Below are 21,880 nucleotides of genomic sequence, written 5' to 3'. Positions count from 1 at the left end.
ACAATTCCATTTGATTCCACCTTCTGCTTCATGTATCTTTATTGCTACTTGATTTCACCTTGTGTTTCGTGTATGTCTTTTAGGTTAATTACTACTCCCTCCATCCCACATAATTTGACTCAGTTTTCCATTTTTGGTCGTCCCACATAATTTGACCCATTTAACTTTTACCATTTTTAGTAGTAGACTCCACATTCCACTAACTCATTCCTACTCACATTTAATTATAAAACTAATATATAAAAGTAGGACTCACATTCCACTAACTTTTTCAACTCATTTTTCATTACATTTCTTAAAACCCGTGTCCGGTCAAAGTGTCCCAAATTATGTGGGACGGAGGGAGTATTTGTAATGTAAGTTAAGTTGGAAGTCAAACTTAGCTACTATCATGCTATAAGAAAATAAATGTGTAATATTTGTTTTTATTTCTCAGATTTAATTAAGTAATTTGTTTGTTTGTCCACATCTTAATTACGTGATATTGGGTTTGATTTAACCATTTGGGATATGAGTTGTTGAAACTGTGTTATGATTTGAGATTTGAAGGAAATGCAAATATAAAAGTTTATACTATTGCACAACAGTTTATACTAGTCAATCCAATCGGCCTAATGCACTTAACCTTCCAACCCGAACTAGCTAACCCGATCAGTCCATCTTAAACATGATTTATATTGCACAACAGTTTATAATTTTGTGGAGATTAAATATAAAGGAGAAAAGGATTATATTGAATTTCAGTTGGACTTGATTTGGGCTAAAGTTTTTGGTTTGCGCACTATATTGCCCCAAAATTATAACAGAGTTAAATTTTAAAGGCCTAAATATTATACATCCATCCATGCAATACTCGTTCATCTCAGTGATGTCTGCCTTACATATCTAATATATTATTCCGTTCATGAAAATATATGAGAGTTGAGTTAGTTTTGTATTTTGAATGCATGTTTCAACCTTAATTAGTATGTTTAGACTTGATGGACCCACTTGCCATTCAAAAATTGGCACGAGTATGGCTGTCTCTTTTCATAACTTGCTTGTAACTTGTAAGCTATTGGGCCGGTCTATTGGACCTCTCAATTTATTTAATTGGGCTCATAGAATTTGTTTGCTATATTTTTTTTGAAAAAAGTAATTCAATTTTTATAATATTGATTTATCCATAAAAATTAACTCTATATATTTATGGTAAGATTTTTTCTTCAGTGAGATGTGTCTCATTTTCAGTAACAATGATTCAACACTTTTTTACCTCTATTTCTATTATTTATCAATTCTTTATTAAATATATGTCGTACATTATATATATTCCCTCCGTCTCATTAGTGTTGAGACATTTTTAGAGTACGAAGATTAAAGAATAAATATTTAGAGAATTAAGTGAAGTGAAAATAAAATGAGAGAAAATTAAATTAAAAAAAATAAGAGAATAAATGTTTGGATTTTGTTGAAAGGAAAAATGACTCAATATAATGGAAAGGACTGAAAAAGAATGTGATGTAACACTAATGGAATTGAAAGAGTACTATTTTTATTGGACGGGAAGAATTAAATCATCATTTTAGCGGCTAATATATTGTCTATGCTACAAAAACTTGTACCAAAAGTTCATAATTTTAGTATTATACGTATATTTTTTCAATACTTATACGAAATCCTTTATTTCAGGGAATAAGAAAATGTCATCAGCCCAATCCTTTTATATATGTATAGTTTACAGTTTAAGAGTAGAAAATGTTGAGATAATGCAAATAAAAATTGATTATTAAAGAGCTATTACCTATTAAAATCACAAACTTTTGCCAAAATTAGTATTTCTAACTTTAAACATGTTAGTATGGTGAATTTCTCACGATTGAAAATTTTGCGAAAGATTACAAAATCAAGTAACACATAAAACAATATCTTTTTATAAGTGCCACCATTTCTTAGATTCACTATATGTCATTATAGTTCCATTAATTCACTATATGGCACGTTAACCTCCTGCGAAAGCGATGATCGAGTTTCATTATATGGGCCAGATAAGGGTCTAATCAGTATCAACATTGGGCAATATGATCATTCGTCCAGTCAACTGAGGGAGCACATAGTCAGTCATATGCAACCCTTTTCTAGGCCAATTCAATGTTCTCCCACATCTTATTACAACCTCTTCGTGTAGAATAACCCCCCGCTTAGTTGCCGTTGGTTTCGATGAAGATTACAAAGTAGTGCAGCTGTCGTTTTGCAATAAGCACTACCGTCTCCACGCCTATGTGTACTCAATAAGAACAGATTCATGGAGGGACTTGGCCTTTAATTATGATCCAGGATTGGTTAGTCCTATAAAATCAAGGTGCCTGGATGGCCACTTTGCCCACTGGAGAGTGACGCGTATGGTGGCTTATGGTGGAAGAAGGAGAATTTGAATCGGAGATACTAAGCTTGGATATGAAGAATGAAGTGTTTAAGAAAATCATGTTGCCCGCGGATAAATTTCATTTTAGGGATAGTACATTTGGGAAAAAGATGAGCACTTGTTTTGGCTCTTTGATTTCCTTAGTTTACATGATAACTTAGTGCATATTTATGAGTCAAGATGTGAAGGAAGCAAATTGTGTTGGATGCATTTGATGAGTGTGGAAGAGCCTCACCCCAGGATTGGGATTGAGATGATACCTCAATGGAGGACTGGTTTTGTTGTTATCGACATTGAGTGGTGCAAATTTGTGTATGATTATCATGCACATAAATTCGTCTATAAGCGGATCGGCAACAAGTCCTGGATTGAGTATAAACGTAGCTTTGTTTCACTTGAGAATTACTCTTAATTATACTACATTATTAAGCTTTAGATTTAAATTTGCAATTATATTTTCTTTTATGTTCATATGAAATGCTGTGGTATAACATAGATTTTAATTCAAGCATTTTTAAAAAAAATTAATTATACTGTATCTTCTTTGATGTTCATGTGAAATGCTGAGGTATGCTATAGAAAACACACGACACATACATCTCTCCTAGAAACAAAAAATGATCAGTGTTGTTATCATGTTACATTGTTACTAGCTCAATCCTCTTCCTCCTCCACACAACAAAATCACTGCAAAACCCTCCATCTCTGACCGGCCCCCTCGGCCTCCCCATCATCGGAGAGTCTCCTCTAACTCGACATCTCTAAGCCCAACATCTCTGATCTCTCTGTTGTCAACCCTCCTTCTCCTGCGGCCATCTCATGTTCCACAAATTGTTATGTACAAAATACACAAGAAAGTAGTAATCAACTGTAGTATATAGCACCAGATTCATTTGAATTTTTCCTTCCCTTTTTTAATTGATTCCATGGATATTATCATATTAAGATCAATGCATTGCAATTTTTAAAATTTTAATTTTTTTATCATATTTTTAAAAATATTATGTAGTTGAATAGCTATATCTAAGAATCTGCAAATTTATCTAGTGTATTATATAAATAATTTAATTAGTTGTAAATAATAATGGTGATGATGGCACTACAAAGTTAATGGAAAAAAGGGTATTTGTGAAATATTCTCAGCATATATTTATTGTACAGAATAAGAATTAATGATTCTTGCTGTTCAATTGTATAAGAAATTTTGGGTATGGCAAGCATGGGGTGAATATATTGATAACATATCCATCATAGTAATAATTATTATTAGAATATTATTTTGTACAACCCCGTCAATATAAAACATTATCTTTGACATTAAGACGCCAACTCACAACTAATAAATGTACACGTTCTCCTTCAATTTCGTAACATCAATTGTATATATTTGATTTACTAACCCAATCGATCAATTATTTAATTAGGTTCACATTATTGATCGATTAGCTTAATGACAGATGTGCCGGAGTACATGAATCGTGGAAAATAAAATCGAATATATTAAAACCTAAACCATCCTCTGAAAAATTCATAAATAAATAGAGTTAGGTAATGAGGCACACATTGTCAAATATAAAAAAGAATATTATATTAATTTAGTGACTTGATCAATATATTTTGGACTTTTGAAATGGGATAGTATCTATTTAAAATTAAGAATTTTGATCAAATTATAGTCAGTACTACAATATTTGGAAAATATAAATATTATATTACGATTTAAAAATTTTCCCATTTGTGTTAATGATATGATTTCATCAAGAAAAGATCATTCCGTATACAAATGTAACAATTACGAAAAATGAAATTTTGTGATATAGACCGTAGACGACTACTATACCTTCAAAATATTTTAGTATGATCTTTTTATATGATTTTAGTCTCTCTTAGTTAATTAATTGAATTTTTAATCTTTGGCAATCTGAGATGTGATCACCACTTTTATATACTACTCCACATCTAAGAAGTGATCCATTAAAATGTCAACCAAGTTGCACATACAGAAACAAGTAAGCCATTGAGTCTATGGCAGACATAGCTGAGGAAACTCCGGCGGCCGTGAGTGTGGACATCCGACCTCGATGGCGCATGCTCCACAGAGTGCCGGTGCACGTGCGAGAGGAGAAGAAGCACGTGTTTGAGCCAGTAGTGGTGCCCCTCGGCCCATACCACTGCCGCCAGCATCCACAATCGCAGCTGGTCGAGCCACTCAAGGACGCGGTACAAGATATTGTTTGCAAGTTAGATCGAACAGACCGGAAAGGCTTCCTCCTGAGCAAGATCCTTGAGCGGATAGACGAAATCCGCCACTTCTACGGTGGAGCTGATGGCTACACTGATCAGGAATTGGCTGAAATGATACTTCGCGACGCCTGCTTCCTCGTATTCGCTATGCTACCAAAGACTTTCCCCATGATTCGTCATAACCTGGGAATGTATGGGATGTTGTTCATGTCTCGCGATATGTATATGCTGGAAAATCAAATTCCGTTATGGCTCATCCCCTTAATACACCCACAACCATCATTTCTATGCAAGTATTTGAGCAGCAACGTTTTCGGAGATTACAGGATGACACAGCTTTCATGGGAAAACGGAGGAGGAGGAGAAGAGCCTCTTCACCTACTCGAAGCTTTCCATCGCACCTTCCTCAGCCTTGTTCAGACCCCAGAAAATTCAAGTACGGTTGATTTGTCCCTTAAAATTAGATCAATTTAAATACATTAAAGTCATTTTTTGTTCTAAATATACTGTCATTTTAGGATTTTGGTTAAGAAAATTTACTTTTTGATTTTTGAATCCGAACAAATAAAAACGGTCTAAAAATTGTCTTTTTTACGGCTCCATTAAAATTTAACAGTCAACTGCAATTAACTCACTTTTGACCGGATTAGAATACTTACATTTTGGCTAAATATTTCAAAACATAAAATTTAGTAATGTAATCTAGTAAAAAGTGAATGAATGGTAGTTGACCATCAAGTTTTGACATGGCCGTAAAAAAGGACTATTTTGGACCGTTTTCGTTTGCTCGGATTCAAAAGTCAAAAAATAAATGTTCTGACCAAAATAAAAAAAATAACCATATGTTCTTCTTGCTAATGTGTTGGATCTCATTCTCTATTAACAATAACACTGGAATTACTTTTTCTTTCTATTTCACTTATTTTATTAATTACGCATTAAAACTCATACCGTTACAAAATTGGCCTAGGTGAGGGAGGGAGTAATTTTTGGCGACTAATCAACAAATACAAACAAGCAAGGCCAAAGGAGGAAAGCTCAAGAAGAACTCTATGGCAAAATCTAAACAGCCCGTTTCAATCAGCGACAGATCTAAAAGCAAAAGGCATCCATTTCCGACGAAGCTCCCATTGCTTGGGCGACATCAAGTTCTTCTCCTTCGCATTATACGCGGAGCTCCACCTCCCTTTCTTCAACATCACAAACAACAGCAAAACATTCTTCTCCAACATGATCGCATTCGAGATGTCGCCAGAGACGGAAACCGACTATGGCGTGACATCGTATTTCAATTTCATGAAAACGCTGATCCTCAATGCTAGCGATGTAAAAGTATTGCGGGAGAAGGGGATATTGTACAGCAGGTTGGCGAGCGATGAAGAGGTGGTTGAGATGTTTAAAAGCATCGATACTTATGGGTACTCGAAGCACGGGCTTTTGGATGGGGTGAAGATGAGGATTGAGGAGCACTGCAGTAGTAAAGCGAAGACGTGGATGGCCGACCTCGTCAACACCAAGTTTCGGAGCCCGTGGGCTGTGATAGCGCTCGCGGCTGCTGCTTTTTTGCTAGCGCTTACTGTTGTACAAACTTACTACACAGTCAATCCAGCCGATTGAAATTTTGTTACTTGATTCCACTTTGTTTTTATTTTATTTTGTATTTCTAATGATATTTACGTTGGAAGCTGCCGAATATCCTCTATCTCAATTTATGTTTTTGGTGACTATGAAAATGGAGAATAGAGTGGTGGAAATACCTTGTTTTTCTTGCATGAGAAGAGAAGTGACTTTGTTCAGTTATTGGACTTGGGCATTAAATATTTTGTTAACTAGTAAAATAAAGAAAGGCCCAATGGCCCAGTGTCCAGCGCACACTCATCTTTTCTCAAATCGATTATTAATTATTTAAATTATTATTCAATCTGTCTATAAAAAAATCGTGTTTCTATATCAGTCCATTCCTTAAAATTAGACTACTATTAAAAATGAAAGCTTCTTCATAATAAAACACTCCTCAATTTTTTTTATTCCTCCTATTTATTAATTTTGCCAGTCATGGCATGTATAAATTGGAACATGAGGAAATACATGTGTAGGGATCAGACTACCCGGATACACTTTTTACCGAGACTTTTTTTTTCTTGTACAAGATAGCTTAGTCAAACTATCAACCAAACGACTGATATTACAAGCAAATACAAGCTATTACAACAGTAACTAGCTAAAGATCCTGGCCATGCAATCATCAACCGAAAGCACCTCAAAGCCACCAAGAACTTGCACACTTGAAACCCTAGTTAGTAACACAAGGAAGGATCCTCCCGGATCTAAACAAGTAATACAGAAAACAAGATAGAAATCAAAGGAATCGCATAGATCTAGTAGCTATGGCTCAACCACCCGCTAATAGTACAGATCTATTCACCAGAAACCACGATCCAAGGGAGCAACGTTGAATCCAACCGTGAAACACTTCACAAACCACGGATTACAACCCCAAACCACTCCACTACACCGGATCTATCCACTCTCGGGACCACACTTCACAAGGAACCTCTCAACAAGAAACCCTAACTTCTCTGGAACCCAAACAATCGAACTAGTTGCTTTCTCACGCACACACACCCGTTTAATCACTCAAATAACCATGATAAACCATCATGAAACAAACAGAGAACCATCAGAGAAGAAGAAACACCAGGGAAACTCAAAAGACTCGAGAGAGAGAATTGAGAAAATGAGAGAATGCAGAATGAATTGAGGCGGTGGAAGGTTGGAGGGGGGTATATCAAATCCGAGATGGGCTAGGGAAACACACAGCCCAAACATTACCTGGACCAAAGTAAATTCCATGCCCAATAATAATAGTCCACCAACATAACAATCCATTTAATCAACATACTCCACCTTGGACATTATTTTTGGGAAACCAATTGCACTATTAGCTAAGGTTTTAACTCATCATTGCCTACAAGGCAGTCCCCACAGCACCAAAGAACCAAGTTCACTTGCTTAGGGAAACCACCAGGTTTACCTACTAGGCTTCAGAGGGGCTGACACCCATTAGTATATAGGTCTTAGTGCCTCCAGCCACCACACACCCTTACCACAGTAGTCAGGTGGCTGAGGTCTTTTTTATACCCCGGGACATGCAGCTATCCTAGGTCAAAATGTAAATACTTAATGCAGAAAAGAAGTTTTTCAAGTGGTAAGCATTTAGTTCCCATGTCAGCTGGGTTTTTATCAGTGTGCACTTTCAAAAGAGAAACTTCATTCTTTTCTACAATATCCCTGATGTAATGAAATCTTACATCAATGTGCTTAGTTCTATCATGGAAAATAGGATTTTTACACAATTGAATGGCAGACTGAGAATCAGAAAATACAACAGGAGGAGTTTTCACAAAATTGAGTTCAGAAAGTACTCGCTTCAACCATACAGCCTCTTTCATTGCCTCAGTAATGACAATGTACTCAGAATCAGTAGTAGACAGAGCCACTATATGCTGCAACTGTGATTTCCAACTTATACTAGATCTGCATACAGTAAAGACATAGGAGGTGGTGGACTTCATCTTATCTCATTAGCATAATTGGAATCAACAAAGCCATTCAATTTTACACATTCTTCACATCTAGAATAGCACAAACCATACTTAGCAGTATTTTTCAGATATCTCAGCAACCATTTCAAAGCTTCCCAAAGAACAGGACCAGGATTAGACATGTATCTACTCAAGCAAGACACAACATAGGAAATATCATGCCTAGTACTAACCATCAAATACATCACAGATCCAACAGCATTAGCATAGGGAACTTTCTTCATGGCATTGATATCATATTCAGATTTAGGACACAGGTCTTTAGTCAACATAAAATGAGCAGCTACGGGCACTGAAGCAAGCTTAGCATAATACATGTTAAATTTCTTCAGAATTTTGTGCACATAGGGTTCTTGATGCAAAACAAGCACACACTCTTTTCTATTTCTGAAAATATTAATCCCTAATATCTTCTGAGCATCCCTAAGTCTTTCATGTCAAAATTCTCACTCAAACCAGTTTGCACAGCAGTTATAGTCTTCAAACAGGGACCCATAATCAGCATATCATCCACATATAACAGAAGGAAGACAGACACAGTGTTCAGGTTCTTCACATACAAGCATGCATCAAAAGTACTTCTAACAAAGCCAAGTTTGTGCAAACAAGTATTAAACTTAATATTCCACTGTCTAGGGGACTGTTTCAAACCATACAAAGTCTTTTTAAGCAAACACACATGATTAGGAAACTTAGGATCAACAAAGCCTTCAGACTGTTTCATGTAAATTGGCTTATCCAAATCACCATGCAAGATAGCAGTTTTGACATCCATTTGTTTTAATTACCAATCAAAATGAGCACACAATGTAAGCATTAATCTCACAGTAGTAAATTTAACAACAGGTGCAAAGATTTCAGTATAATCTACCCCCTCTTGTTGAGTAAAACCTATGGCTACTAATCTGGCCTTGTATCTTAAACCCTCCACCTCAGTTTTTAGCTTATATAACCACCTGCAGGTAAGGTTTATTTTTAAAGAATTCATTTCATCTATCATAGCTTTATGCCATTCATTCCGGAATTTAGACTTTGTAGCCTGCTTATAAGATTGTGGCTCATCACCATCAGATTCATGAACATCAAAAGCCAAATTTATCAAGGCAACCAGCCCTACATATCCATCATATCTAGCAGGTTTTTGAACATTAAGCCTTTTAGGCCTATCCCTAGATAACACATAATCATTCAAGTTTGGAGCATCAATTGCATTTTGAACCACTGAAGGACTATTCAACACATTCTGGATAGGCACAGTAGGAGGAATTCTAACAGGACTATTAGGCACATTAGCAATATTATCCACAACATTGTCAGGCAATGGCATATTAATAACAACATTATCTTGCAAATTTCCCTCATTAGGTGTATAGATTGGTGTAGAGTTCCAAAATGGCTGCTCCACCTCACTTTGAACATCCTCAGGATGCTCCACATCAGTGAGGCTATTTGTGGACTCCACCTCAGTGAGAGGTTCATTGTCCACACTCTGTGGAGCAAGGTTTTCAGTCAATTTCAAGCAAGGGAACTCATTTTCATTGAACACAACATCCCTGCTAATGATGACTCTAAACCAAGCTCATCTCTCAGCCATACTCTATACCCTTTCACACATTCAGGATATCCTAAAAACACACCTTTCCTAGATCTAGGTTCAAGTTTGTCAGTTTTAGTATGCACAAAAGCAGAACAACCAAACACCCTCATATTAGAAAGGTTTAGGGATTTTCCAGTAAACACATATTCAGGGCACTACCCTAACAAAGGTACAGAAGGACACCTATTCACAAGATAAGTAGCAGTCATCAAAGCTTCTCCCCAAAACTTTTTTGGCAAACCAGATTTAGATAACATGCATCTTACTTTACGAGTAAAGTCTTATTCATTCTTTCAGCAACCCCATTCTGTTGTGGGGTATAAGGGACAATTTTATGTCTTTTAATACCAAAGCCAGCAACGGGTAGTTCCTACCATTCAGCTTGAACGGTACTGTGATGCTTTTGCTGTTTCTGAGGCTTACTGCTTGTTCCACATCCTTCGTATCTTCTGTATCTGACATGTTTGGGTGTAGGTTATTGGTATTTTGGATTGGTTTTGGCTGAAAAAGGTCGAGAAATCGGTATTATTGGCTGTGATGATATTTTTATGAGCCAAGATCACATGGATCTAATACCATGTTAAAAATCGATAGGAGAAATCATCTTCTCAGTCATTGTGTCGTGAATACAGAGATTACAATGTTATATAGGCTAGAGAACTCTACATATATGGTAAACCTAATTTCCAATAATTACTATGAGATATATGGCATAATATGTTACCATAGCATATGATCTGCTTGATTTTGTGTGATATTATTCTAACAATTAAAATTCAAATAAATTTATAAAATTGGAATATAATTAAAAAATGATGAACTGAAAAAAGTGAAAAAATATTTTATGGTAGGATTGTTGGTTTTACGGGTGAAGTTTAAAATGCTAATGTAACAGCTGAAAATTGGAGTCGTGGCCCTGAACCTTCCCTGTGTGCAAATAAAATGAAAATAGAAATTCACTAACAAAATGAAAATGATGATAACAGCAATTCTTCAACAATTAAAAAGACAATGTAGCTTTGCAATCTATTCCCCAAATGTAAGTATACCAGGAGCTGGACATTATTACAACGCCCACGCGCCAAGGGGAGTAAACAAGAGTGGCGAAAATAGATAGTTGTGGTCAAGATTACTGCTTAGAGAAGTCGAAAATCTGCTACAAGGCTTAAGAATTCGAGCAAACCAGACTTGCATCATTACATGGACATAGACATTATCTGACGAGCAAGAGCAGGATCTTGTTGCAGAAGCTCCCTTAGGTTCGTCTCGATCTCAACCATCTGCTTTTCTAAGTACTCCTTCGAGGTCTGTCAAATGAGAACAGTGATGTATTAGATTCTTTACTAAGTCTAGGAGAAGAGTTTTCACAGATCATATGAAGAGACAGGATTCTCGTGGTGTTTATTAAGCATAACATGAGAAAAACAAGCTTTCAAAGGCAAAATTCCAAGAAGAGACGTTATGGCAAAATGTATCCGCCATTTGGACCCTGAAAAAACAATATTCCAGCCATGGTATAGACGCGAGAAGCTCTCGCGTGTTTTAATTAAACACGCTTGAAGCTCTCGCGTGGTTTAAAAGTATAGACGCATCACCGTAGTGCGTGTTTAAAGTAAAACACGCATATTCCTCTCGCGTGTATTAAAAGAGAGACGCGTCTTCCTCTCGCGTGTTTAAAGTAAACACGCGACACGCTCTCGCGTGTCTCCCTTGCTTCACAAATTCACTCCAGACGGCATAACATACGCATTACGCGAGAGCCTATCGCGTGTTTAACGTAGCACGCGATTTCCTGATGCGTGTTATGTATACACGCGATAGCTTGATGCGTGTTTAATTAAAACACGCGAGAGCTTCTCGCGTCTATACTATGGCTGGAATTTTTTTTTTTTCAGGGTCCAAATGGCGGATACAATTTGCCATGACGTCCATTCATGGAATTTGCCCTATGATAAGATCGCCCCGTACATCATGCTTTCATATTTCATAACATATTAGTACTATTCTCAGTTTCCTCTTCCAAGTCCCAACACAGTCTATACTCGATAAGCTAATCGTGTTTGCTAATTAGAATATGGAAGGACTTCTGCAGTGGTTATTTTCGTCTTGATCTCCTTAGATTCAGCGTCACATAGCCTGTTACGAACTATTGTTGTCCCTTCATGAGAGAAAACTTAAACCCACTTAGACATGGATTGCTCTCTACAGTTATCACACTGTCCCCTTATTAGGCCCAAGACAAATAAAATAATCGGCCCACTAATGGCCTAAGTGACTAATTGGGCCTGTCTCAAACTATTTGAATACACTTGACGATGTAAAACAAATCACATAAGTACATTATCACACTTTCAACAATTAATAGTACGACATAAATGCACACCTATCATGTTCATGCAATGCACGGTCTCTATCGTTTTTTTAATTGATTCACTCGTGTACCAAATTGAATGTACATTTACTTTTTTTATTAATACTATTAATACTAGTAACATTTTAGAAACATAATACAGTGATTGAAAATAACGAACTACAAATATAGTAGTATATGAATTAGAACAACTACTAATATAGTAGTATATGAATTAGAACTTACAAGAATAAGACAATAAAACACAACTTAATTTGTACGACATTTTTCTTACCTAATAAGTCGGTAGTTTTAGTCATCAGAGGGGGTCAAATGAGAACCATTCTACATCCTAAATTATAGCTAAACTAATTTAATCAGATCCATATACACCTAGTTGAGATTAAAGCACTGATGTTGTTCCGAGAACTTAATGATCCTTTATCGTCCCTCCATCTTTGTAGGGTTTGCGAAGAAACCCTAATCTCGATCACAAACCCTTTATGTAGGGTTTGCGAAATAACTTATATTTGTAACAACTTCAGAATTTAAGACGTCGCTTTTACATACTAGTATATTGGATGCGTTAATTGCGGGTTTATTTTTTACTCAATCGCCATCTCACAACTTACAACTCATGGATGGGTACGTTCTCTTCCAATTTGTTAACATTAGTCATTTAATAATTGGTATACTAATCCAATTGATCAATAATAATTAATCGGGTTGACATTATTAATTGATCCATTAGCTAAATGGCAAGTGGGTAGGAGTAGATTGATGGGTTGAGTAGTGGAAAATAAAATCGACTATTTTGAAACCTTAACCATCCTTTGAAGAATTCATGAATGGAGTTAAGTAATGAGGTAAACTATGTCGAGAGATTAATTAATTATAACTATATACTTTATCAATGCGTGTTGGAGGATGTGGGTACTGGGTAGAGTTGACTTTTTGTATATATGATTTCAGTCTTTGTTTAACCTAAATAATTATTTTAATATCATCACATTGTCTCTACTAAAGTAATCTAACTATCACCATTGTAAACTCTCATTTTCAAACACATCTAATTTTAATTTAAATTGTATAAACATTTAAATAATTCTATACTGAAAAAAATTCACAATCCACCTCCAAAAAATAATTAATGAATTTAATACGTAAAAATTTAAATAATCACACGACAAATACAAACCAACAAAGCAACAATATTCATCGTCCAATACATTACAAAAATTAGCAGTGGGGCGCCCTATAGGACGCCCTATAGGGCGCCCTATGCACCTCCACATCATCATTTTATCCTACTACCCTTCCACCTGCAGTGCGGCGCCCTATAAGCCGCCCTAAAGGCCGCTCTAAGCATTTTCTTTATTTGAATATTTAAATAACTACAAAAATTGAAAAAAAACCTTCATTTCATCTAAAATTAATACATTACAATACGAATTAAAAAATACGCATTCTCAACAACGGCAGTTACGAGCCCAAACTTCTTCAATCATGTCGTTCATGAGTTGAGGATGTTCTTGTTGGTTGCGCATTGAGGCCTGTCTAGATAGAACCTCATTGAAGCTCGTCGGTAATCCTCGAGCGTGGGGCGCGGTCGCCGTGCTGGAGCTAGATCCACCTTCATCATCGCCCCAATCGGTGACGCTTCCACCTTCGTGTTCGACTATCATGTTGTGTAAGATTATGCACGCATACATGACATCGGCGATGACTTCCTTGAACCAGAGACGCGTCGGCCCTTTCACTATAGCCCACCGTTATTGGAGCACACAAAATGCCCGCTCCACATCCTTCCGCGCCGCCTCCTGCTTTTGCGCAAATTAAACTCTCTTCTCACCCATTAGGCAGCTAGGGCTGGCAATTTTTGACACGACACGAACCGGCATGAAATTAATGGGTTTGGGTCATAGCTTATTGGGTTCGTGTACTTATTGGGTCGACCCATTAAGGACACAAAAATTTCGTGTCGTGTTCGTGTTATCCGTTAACAAATAATATTTTAATATTATTAATTCTTAGTATTTTCATTTTTCAATACTCATTAAATTTAATTGATTCGTGTTCGTGTTTGAGGTTTTCTTAACGGGTCATTAATGGGTTCGTGTCGTGTTCGTGTCTGAGGGTAGCGTGTCGTGTTCGTGTTCGTGTTTGAGGTTTTCTTAACAGGTCGTGTTCGTGTTTGTTGTTATCGTGTTCGTGTCGTTATCGTGTCGACACGATAACGACCCAACACGCACGATTTGCCACCCCTACGGGCAGCTGATCGTCTTCAGAAAAACAAGTCACCTTGGGTATATGCCATCGGCGGCCAAGTAGTACCCCATGTAATATTGGCGCCTGTTGGCAGTGAACTCAATGGCCGGGCTGTTGCCATTGCATTGCTCACTGAAGAGGGTGGATGTGTTGAGGACGTTGATGTCGTTGTTAGACCCCGCTACACCGAAGTAAGCATGTCAGATTCAGAGCCGATGGTCAGCGATGACTTCGAGGATCATCGTCGGATGGCTGCCCCTTGTATCCACTAGTAAATTGGCCTCTCCACGCCGTCGGACAATTCTTCCACTCCCAGTGCATACAGTCGATGCTCCCTAGCATCCCAAGAAAGACGTGCGTCGTCTCGTGCATCTTCATCAGACCCTGGCAATCCACAGCAGTCGGCTTTCGCAAATATGTGTCGATGTAAGCCTCCACAACTCCCCTATAAAATCTCTTCAAGCACTCGCGGCCAGTTGTCTCCCTGACGTGAAGATACTCGTCGAACATGTCCGCCGTAGTGCAGTAGGCCAACTGCCGGAGTGCAACCGTGCACTTCTGCAACGGCGTAGGTCCGGGTCTACCGATGCCATATTCCGATACTGGAAGCATTCATCACGTGACTCTACCGTCTGGACAATGCTAAGAAAAAGATAACGATGCATTCTAAACCGGCGGTGAAAAACAGTCGGCCCCCCCCGTGGTTGCTGCAAATAGACGTTCGTGAGCTACAGCGTGGTCGCAGCGGACAAATGTCTAACGTCGAATAGGCCTAGGGATCTGCTCCTCCGCCGCCGCCTCCTCGTCGCGCTGCATTTCGCTAAGCAATCCGCCATTGCGTCATTAACGGCATCGAATAAGGCTCGAGTCAAGGTCCGACTAACGCCCTCCGAGGTACTCCAGCCGTTGTCGTGGTTCATTTTTATTTGTGAGAGATGATCGAAATATTCATATGAAAAGTGAGAGATGAGATAAATGTTCGTATGAAAAATAGAATGAGAAACGAGGTTTAAATAAACAAAAATTAAAAAAAAAATGAAAACGCGTTGCATCGTCCGCACCATCGTCCACTTCGCCCACAATGGGCGGACAATGTCCTATCGTCCGCGTATCGTCCGTGGACAATCTATAGGGCGTGGACGATGCATCGAGCATCATCCTCATACCCACAGTGTCGGACGATGGCGCGCCCGAGGCATCGGGAGGCCTATCGCCCGCCCCATTGCGGATGCCCTAAAACAATGATTGAAAATAACGAACTACAAATATAGTAGTATATGAATTAGAACAACTACTAATATAGTAGTATATAAATTAGAATTTATAAGAATAAGATAATAAAACACAACTTAATTTGTAAGACATTTTTCTTAACTAATAAGTCGGTAGTTTTAGTCATCAAAGGAGGTCAAATGAGAACCATTTTACATCCTAAATTATAGCTAAATTAATTTAATCAGATCCATATACACCAGTTGAGATTAAAACACCGATGTTGTTCCGAGAACTTAATGATCCTTTATCGTCCCTCCCTCTTGTAGGGTTTGCGAAGAAACCCTAATCTCGATCACAAACCCTTTCTGTAGGGTTTGTGAAATAACTTATTTTTATAACAACTTCAGAATTTAAGATGTCGCTTTTACATACTAGTATATTGGATCCGTTAATTGCGGGTTTATTTTTGACTCAATCGCCATCTCACAACTTACAACTCAATGGATGGGTACGTTCTCTTCCAATTTGTTAACATTAGTCATTTAATAATTGGTTTACTAATCCAATTGATCAATAATAATTTAATCAGTTTGACATTATTAATTGATCCATTAGCTAAATGGCTAGTGGGTAGGAGTAGATAGATGGGCTGAGTAGTGGAAAATAAAATCGACTATTTTGAAACCTAAACCTACCTTTGAAGAATTCATGAATGGATTTAAGCAATGTTTTAAAAATCGGACTGGTCGGTGAATCAGCAAAGCTACTGGTTCATGGTTCAACCGGTCCAACCGGTTCAATCACTGGTCGAACCGTTTTACTGTTGCAAATACATATAATTAAGTATACAATATACAAAATATATTAAATTTACATATAATTAATAATATATAAAAAATACTAACTTTATATTTTAGTTGTAATATCAATATTAAAATTTAGTAGCAAATGAATAAATTTCATAAATATTTTGTTGGTAAATAAAAATAAATATATGATTCATTAGTTATTGTAGATAAAAAAATTTTAATATTTTATATATAAATAGATAAATTTGATTGAACTAAGAAAAGTGTATTGAATAAAATAATATTATACTATTAAGTAATAATTAAACATGAATAATTAGTTATTTTATGTAAAAATATTAATATCAATGGTTAGTGTATATAAATTAAATATATAGTACAAGAAAAATATTAATATTAAGTAATAATAAATTATATTTACATATAAAACATATTAAATTTATGTGTAATTAGAAACTCATATATTGTAAATATCTAGTGATTATTAAAACATAATTAAAAAATATATTATAATTAATAATTTCTTAAAATAATATAAAATCAAAATGAATTATTATTTTATGTGGATTAAAAATATCATTTTTAGTGTATAAGAATAGTTAATGTTCATATTATTTTAAAATGGTCATATGGTGGAATGGTAAAAGTGTTAATATATAGAGAAGAGGTCATGGGTTTAAGTCTTGCCAACATCAAATTTTGAAAAAGTATTTTGTAAAGTAAAAAACCGATTTCCGGTCGGTTTCGCCGGTCAGCAGCGGTTTAACATGTTGGCGGTTTCTAGGGGTGAACCGGACCGGATTGCTTGCCGGTTCGAGGTTGGACCGGTCGAACCGGCCGATCCGGTCCAGTTTTTAAAACATTGAATTTAAGTAATGAGCTAAACTTTGTCCAAGATGGAGAGATTAATTAATTATAACTATATATTTTATCAATGTGTGTTGGAGGATGGTGGGTACTAGGTAGAGTTGACTTTTTTTTAAAAAAATTAACTCCTATGAATGAGGTAATTACAAATAAACTCCTATAGTCAAAGGAGGAAATTGCATCTGATGTCAAGAGGGCTCAAACTCGGCACCTCATCTCAAGGAGGAAATTGCCGCTGGGACAAAGGCTCTGGAATGGTGGAGTTGACTTTTTTTTATATATGATTTCAGTCTTTGTTTAACCTAAATAATTATTTTAATATCATCACATTGTCCCTATTAAAGTAATCTAACTATCACCATTGTAAACTCTCATTTTCAAACTCATCTAATTTTAATTTAAATTGTATAAAAATTTAAATAATTCTATACTGAAAAAAATTCACAATCCAACCTCTAAAAAATAATTAATGAATTTAATACGTAAAAATTTAAATAATCACACGACAAATACAAACCAACAAAGCAACAATATTCATCGTCCAATACCTAAAATTTAAACAACTAAATACCAAAAAAATCCAAACCTAAAACTATTCAATAATAATAATAATAATAATAATAATAATAATAATAATAGAATTAAAATTAAAATATAATTATATTTTCGGTTAAAATATGGTCGGTCAGGTTATAACTGAGAACCGGTTTTAAACATATGTTAGGACTGGTACCTAACTGAAAATCGATTCTCAGTTCCTCAATTAATTGAGCGATGCCTGTTCAATTCTCAATTAACTAAGAATTGGTGAATCAAATAAGCATCCTATTATAAAGTCTTGAAGATGAAAAAGTGACCAATTAACCATATTAGCGATATTGAAAATTGCAATTTAATTATCAAATCAATTTATAACGTCACATTATAAATTAATTGTCAAACCAACTAAAAAACCTTTTCTACTATATATATAACTAATTGTGAAAATTAGTTTCATCATTTACTCTCTCCTTGTATTTATTGTATAAAAATAATTATCCCTCTTTCCATTAAAAAAATAAATTACATGTGTTTTAATAAAAAAAATAGTACAATAAAAGAGAAAATATAGGTAAAATATAGGTGACATAAGGAGAAAAAGTGGTAAAGTATGAAAAAAGAATAAGTGGGTAAAATAATATTTCCTCTTTTCACCATTCAAAGAGTCATTTTGCCATTTTGGGTGTCAACCATTTATGGAACCATTTACTTTATTCCACTTTTAGTATGCGGACCTCATGTTCTACTAACTTTTTTTACCATTTACAATCCAATATAAAACTAACACTCCCTTTAAATGAAACTCCCATTCCACTCACTTTTTCTCTTTACTTTTCTTCACAGAGTCAAACAATTTTTTAAAATCCATGCTGAGTCAAAAGGGTTCTTCAAATGATGGAGTGGAGGGAGTAGAATAGTGTCAATAATTTAAGAGAAACTTCCTACTTTTTGATAAGATTATTTTTTATGGACACCCTTAATTAACTGAGAATTGGTGAATCAAATAAGCATCCGTATTATAAAGTCTTGAAGATGAAAAAAGTGACCAATTAACCATATTAGCGATATTGAAAATTGCAATTTAATTAACAAATCAATTCATAACGTCACATTATAAATTAATTGTCAAACCAACTAAAAAACTTTTTCTACTATATATATAATTACTTGTGAAAATTAGTTTCATCATTTACTCTCTCCTTGTATTTATTGTAAAAAAATAATTATCCCATTTCCATTAAAAAGATGAACTACACGTGTTTTTATAAAAAAATAATAAAATAAAAGAAAAGTGAAACTATAGGTAATATATGTGACATAAGAAGAAAAAGTGGCAAAGTATGAAAAAAGAATAAGCGTGTAAAATAATATTTCCTCTATTAATCATTTAAAGAGTTATTTTGCCTTAACCATTTACTTCATTCTGCTATTTATAGTAAAATAATACTTCACTATTTATAGAACCATTTACTTCATTCTGCTTTAGGTATATAGTAAAATAATACTTCACTATTTATAGAACCATTTACTTCATTCTGCTTTAGGTATGCGACCTTCACATTCTACTAACTTTTCACGTTCACAATCCAATATAAAATTAATACCCCCTTTAAATGAGACCCACTTTCCACTCACTTTTCTTCACAAGGTCAAATAATTTCTTAATATGCATACCCCACATTCCACTTATTTTGCCATTTTGGTTTGTCCACGATTTATAGAACATTTTACTTTATTCCTCTTTTAATATGCATACCCCACATTCCACCAACTTTTTACACTCACAATTCAATATAAAACTAATACTTTAAATGTATCCTACATTTCACTCACTTTCTCCTTTTACTCTTCTTTACAAAGTTAAATAATATCTTAAAACTCGTGTCGAGTCAAAATGAGTCTTTAAATCGTGGACGGAGGGAGTAGAATAGTGTCAATAATTTAAGAGAAATTTTCTATTTTTTATATGATTAGTTTTTATAGACACAAAAAAAAAGATGAAATAACTTTGAGACTATTTTTTTGGATGGATAGAAGTACACAAACATAAATTAATAATATCCCTTAATTGAAACTGTGGGTCCCATGTGTTAAGTCATCGTCTTCCTCCTCGTTTTCTATATATACTAGTTCAATTCAACAATTATTCCAAGTCGAAGTGGAGTATCGAATAACACAACTTTCTCCCTCACAATTTCTCGTTAAATACATAGACATACGGCAGGCAGCGTCACTGAGCTCTCCTTTCTCAGTGATGGATTTTCCCGGCCCTTCTTCGGAGTCGCAAGAAATACAAGGGGACAACCCGGAAGACCCCCTCCCACCCCACCACGTCATTATCAATATCCCTGAATCTAATGGGAGCATGGTGTACATAGTGAGGGAGAAAATGCAAGGGGACGTGCCGGTAGCTGTTTCCCTCGGCCCATACCACCACAGGCGGGATGATCTATTGGAGCTGGTGGAGCCATTCAAGGACGAGCTACGAAATATGCTTTGCGAAAGCCCTGAACGAATAACCATCCTTCAGAGAGAAATCAGTGAGAGGATGAACGAATTCTACACCGAACCATGTGGCCACAGTGGCGAGGATTTGGCAAATATGTTGTTACGCGACGCTTGCTTCCTCATATGCTTCATGCGTGGATTTGGTGAGGATGGGGTACAAACTTACATCGATATGTGTGAGCACATGGGAACGTCCGCTATGTTGTCCGTATCATCTGATACGTGTATGCTGGCGAATCAAATTCCGTTATGGCTCATCTCCTTAATATACCCTGTTCAACACCAATCATTGTTGTGCGAGTACTTGAGCTACCGTGTTTATGGGGATTACAGGATGAGACAACTCCCATGGGCAGGAGAAGAGCCTCGTCACCTACTCGAAGCTTTGCACCGCACCTTCCTTCGCCGCGTCGTTGAGACCCAACCAAATCCAGATAATCAACCGAGGGAAATCACAAGAAGTGCGTGGTCACAGATGGACAGTCTTTTTCGGTCGGTGACAGATCTGAAAGCAAAGGGTATTTATCTCCAGCCGAGTTCAAATTGTTTGACGGACATCAGCTTTACCTCCTACGGCTTGTTTGCTAAACTACGCCTTCCTATCTTCTGCGTCAACGAAGAAAGTAAAGTTTTATTCTCCAATCTTATTGTATTTGAGATGTCGGCGGGCGTACAAACAGACTATGGCGTGTCATCTTACATCAATTTCATGAAAACGCTGATCAACAATGCTAATGATGTAAAGGTGATGCGGGAGAGAGGCATACTGTGGAGCACGTTGGAGAACGATGAAGAGGTGCTTCATATATTTAAAAGCATCAGTACTTATGGATTCTCAAGCACTGGTCTTGATCATTTTAATGAGGTGAAGATGAGGATTGATGTGTACTGCAACAATAAAGCCAGAATCTGGATGGCCGAACTCTTCAATACCTATTTTCAGAGCCCGTGGTCTGCGATAGCTCTTTTTGCCGCCGCTTTTCTGCTTTGCCTCACTATCCTACAAACTTACTACACAATCCATCCGTCCACGCAACCAAACAATTCCATTTGATTCCACCATTTGCCTCATGTATGTTTATTGCTGCTTGATTTCACATTCCGCTTCCTGTATGTTTTTTAGATTACTGTTTGTAATGTAAGTTAAGTTGGAAGTCAAACTTAGCTACTACCATGCTGTAAGAAAATAAACGTGGACTGTCTGTTTTTATTTCTCAGTTTTACTAAGTAATTTGTTTGTTTGTCCACATCGATCTTAATTATGTGATTTGTGGTTTGATTTTTGCCATTTGGGATATGGGTTGTTGAAATTGTGCTATGATTTGAGATTTGAGAGAAATGCACATATGAAAGTTTATACTATTGCACAACAGTTTATACTCGTCAATCCAATCGGCCTAATGCGATTAACTAATAACCCGAACTAGCTATAACCCGATCAACCATCTTGAACATGATTTATATTTATTTATA

The 21,880-nt window shown here is 36.0% G+C and overlaps 2 protein-coding genes across 2 annotated transcripts; both read left to right on the top strand.

The window, feature by feature from the left end:
• Positions 1–4,396: 4,396 nt before the first annotated feature.
• LOC121785282 (putative UPF0481 protein At3g02645) lies at positions 4,397–6,265 on the top strand. The gene is made up of 2 exons (XM_042183668.1): positions 4,397–5,084; positions 5,619–6,265. Exons 1-2 carry the CDS (start codon positions 4,430–4,432, stop codon positions 6,263–6,265), a joined length of 1,302 nt encoding a protein of 433 aa, XP_042039602.1. The 5' UTR covers positions 4,397–4,429.
• A 13,888-nt stretch (positions 6,266–20,153) lies between these two features.
• On the top strand, positions 20,154–21,461 carry LOC121785281. The gene has a single exon (XM_042183666.1). It carries the CDS (start codon positions 20,154–20,156, stop codon positions 21,459–21,461), a length of 1,308 nt encoding a protein of 435 aa, XP_042039600.1.
• Positions 21,462–21,880: the final 419 nt, after the last annotated feature.

The sequence above is a fragment of the Salvia splendens genome, chromosome 21, assembly GCF_004379255.2.
Source record: "Salvia splendens isolate huo1 chromosome 21, SspV2, whole genome shotgun sequence".
NCBI lineage: Eukaryota > Viridiplantae > Streptophyta > Magnoliopsida > Lamiales > Lamiaceae > Salvia > Salvia splendens.
This window is presented reverse-complemented; position numbering and strand designations above follow the sequence as displayed.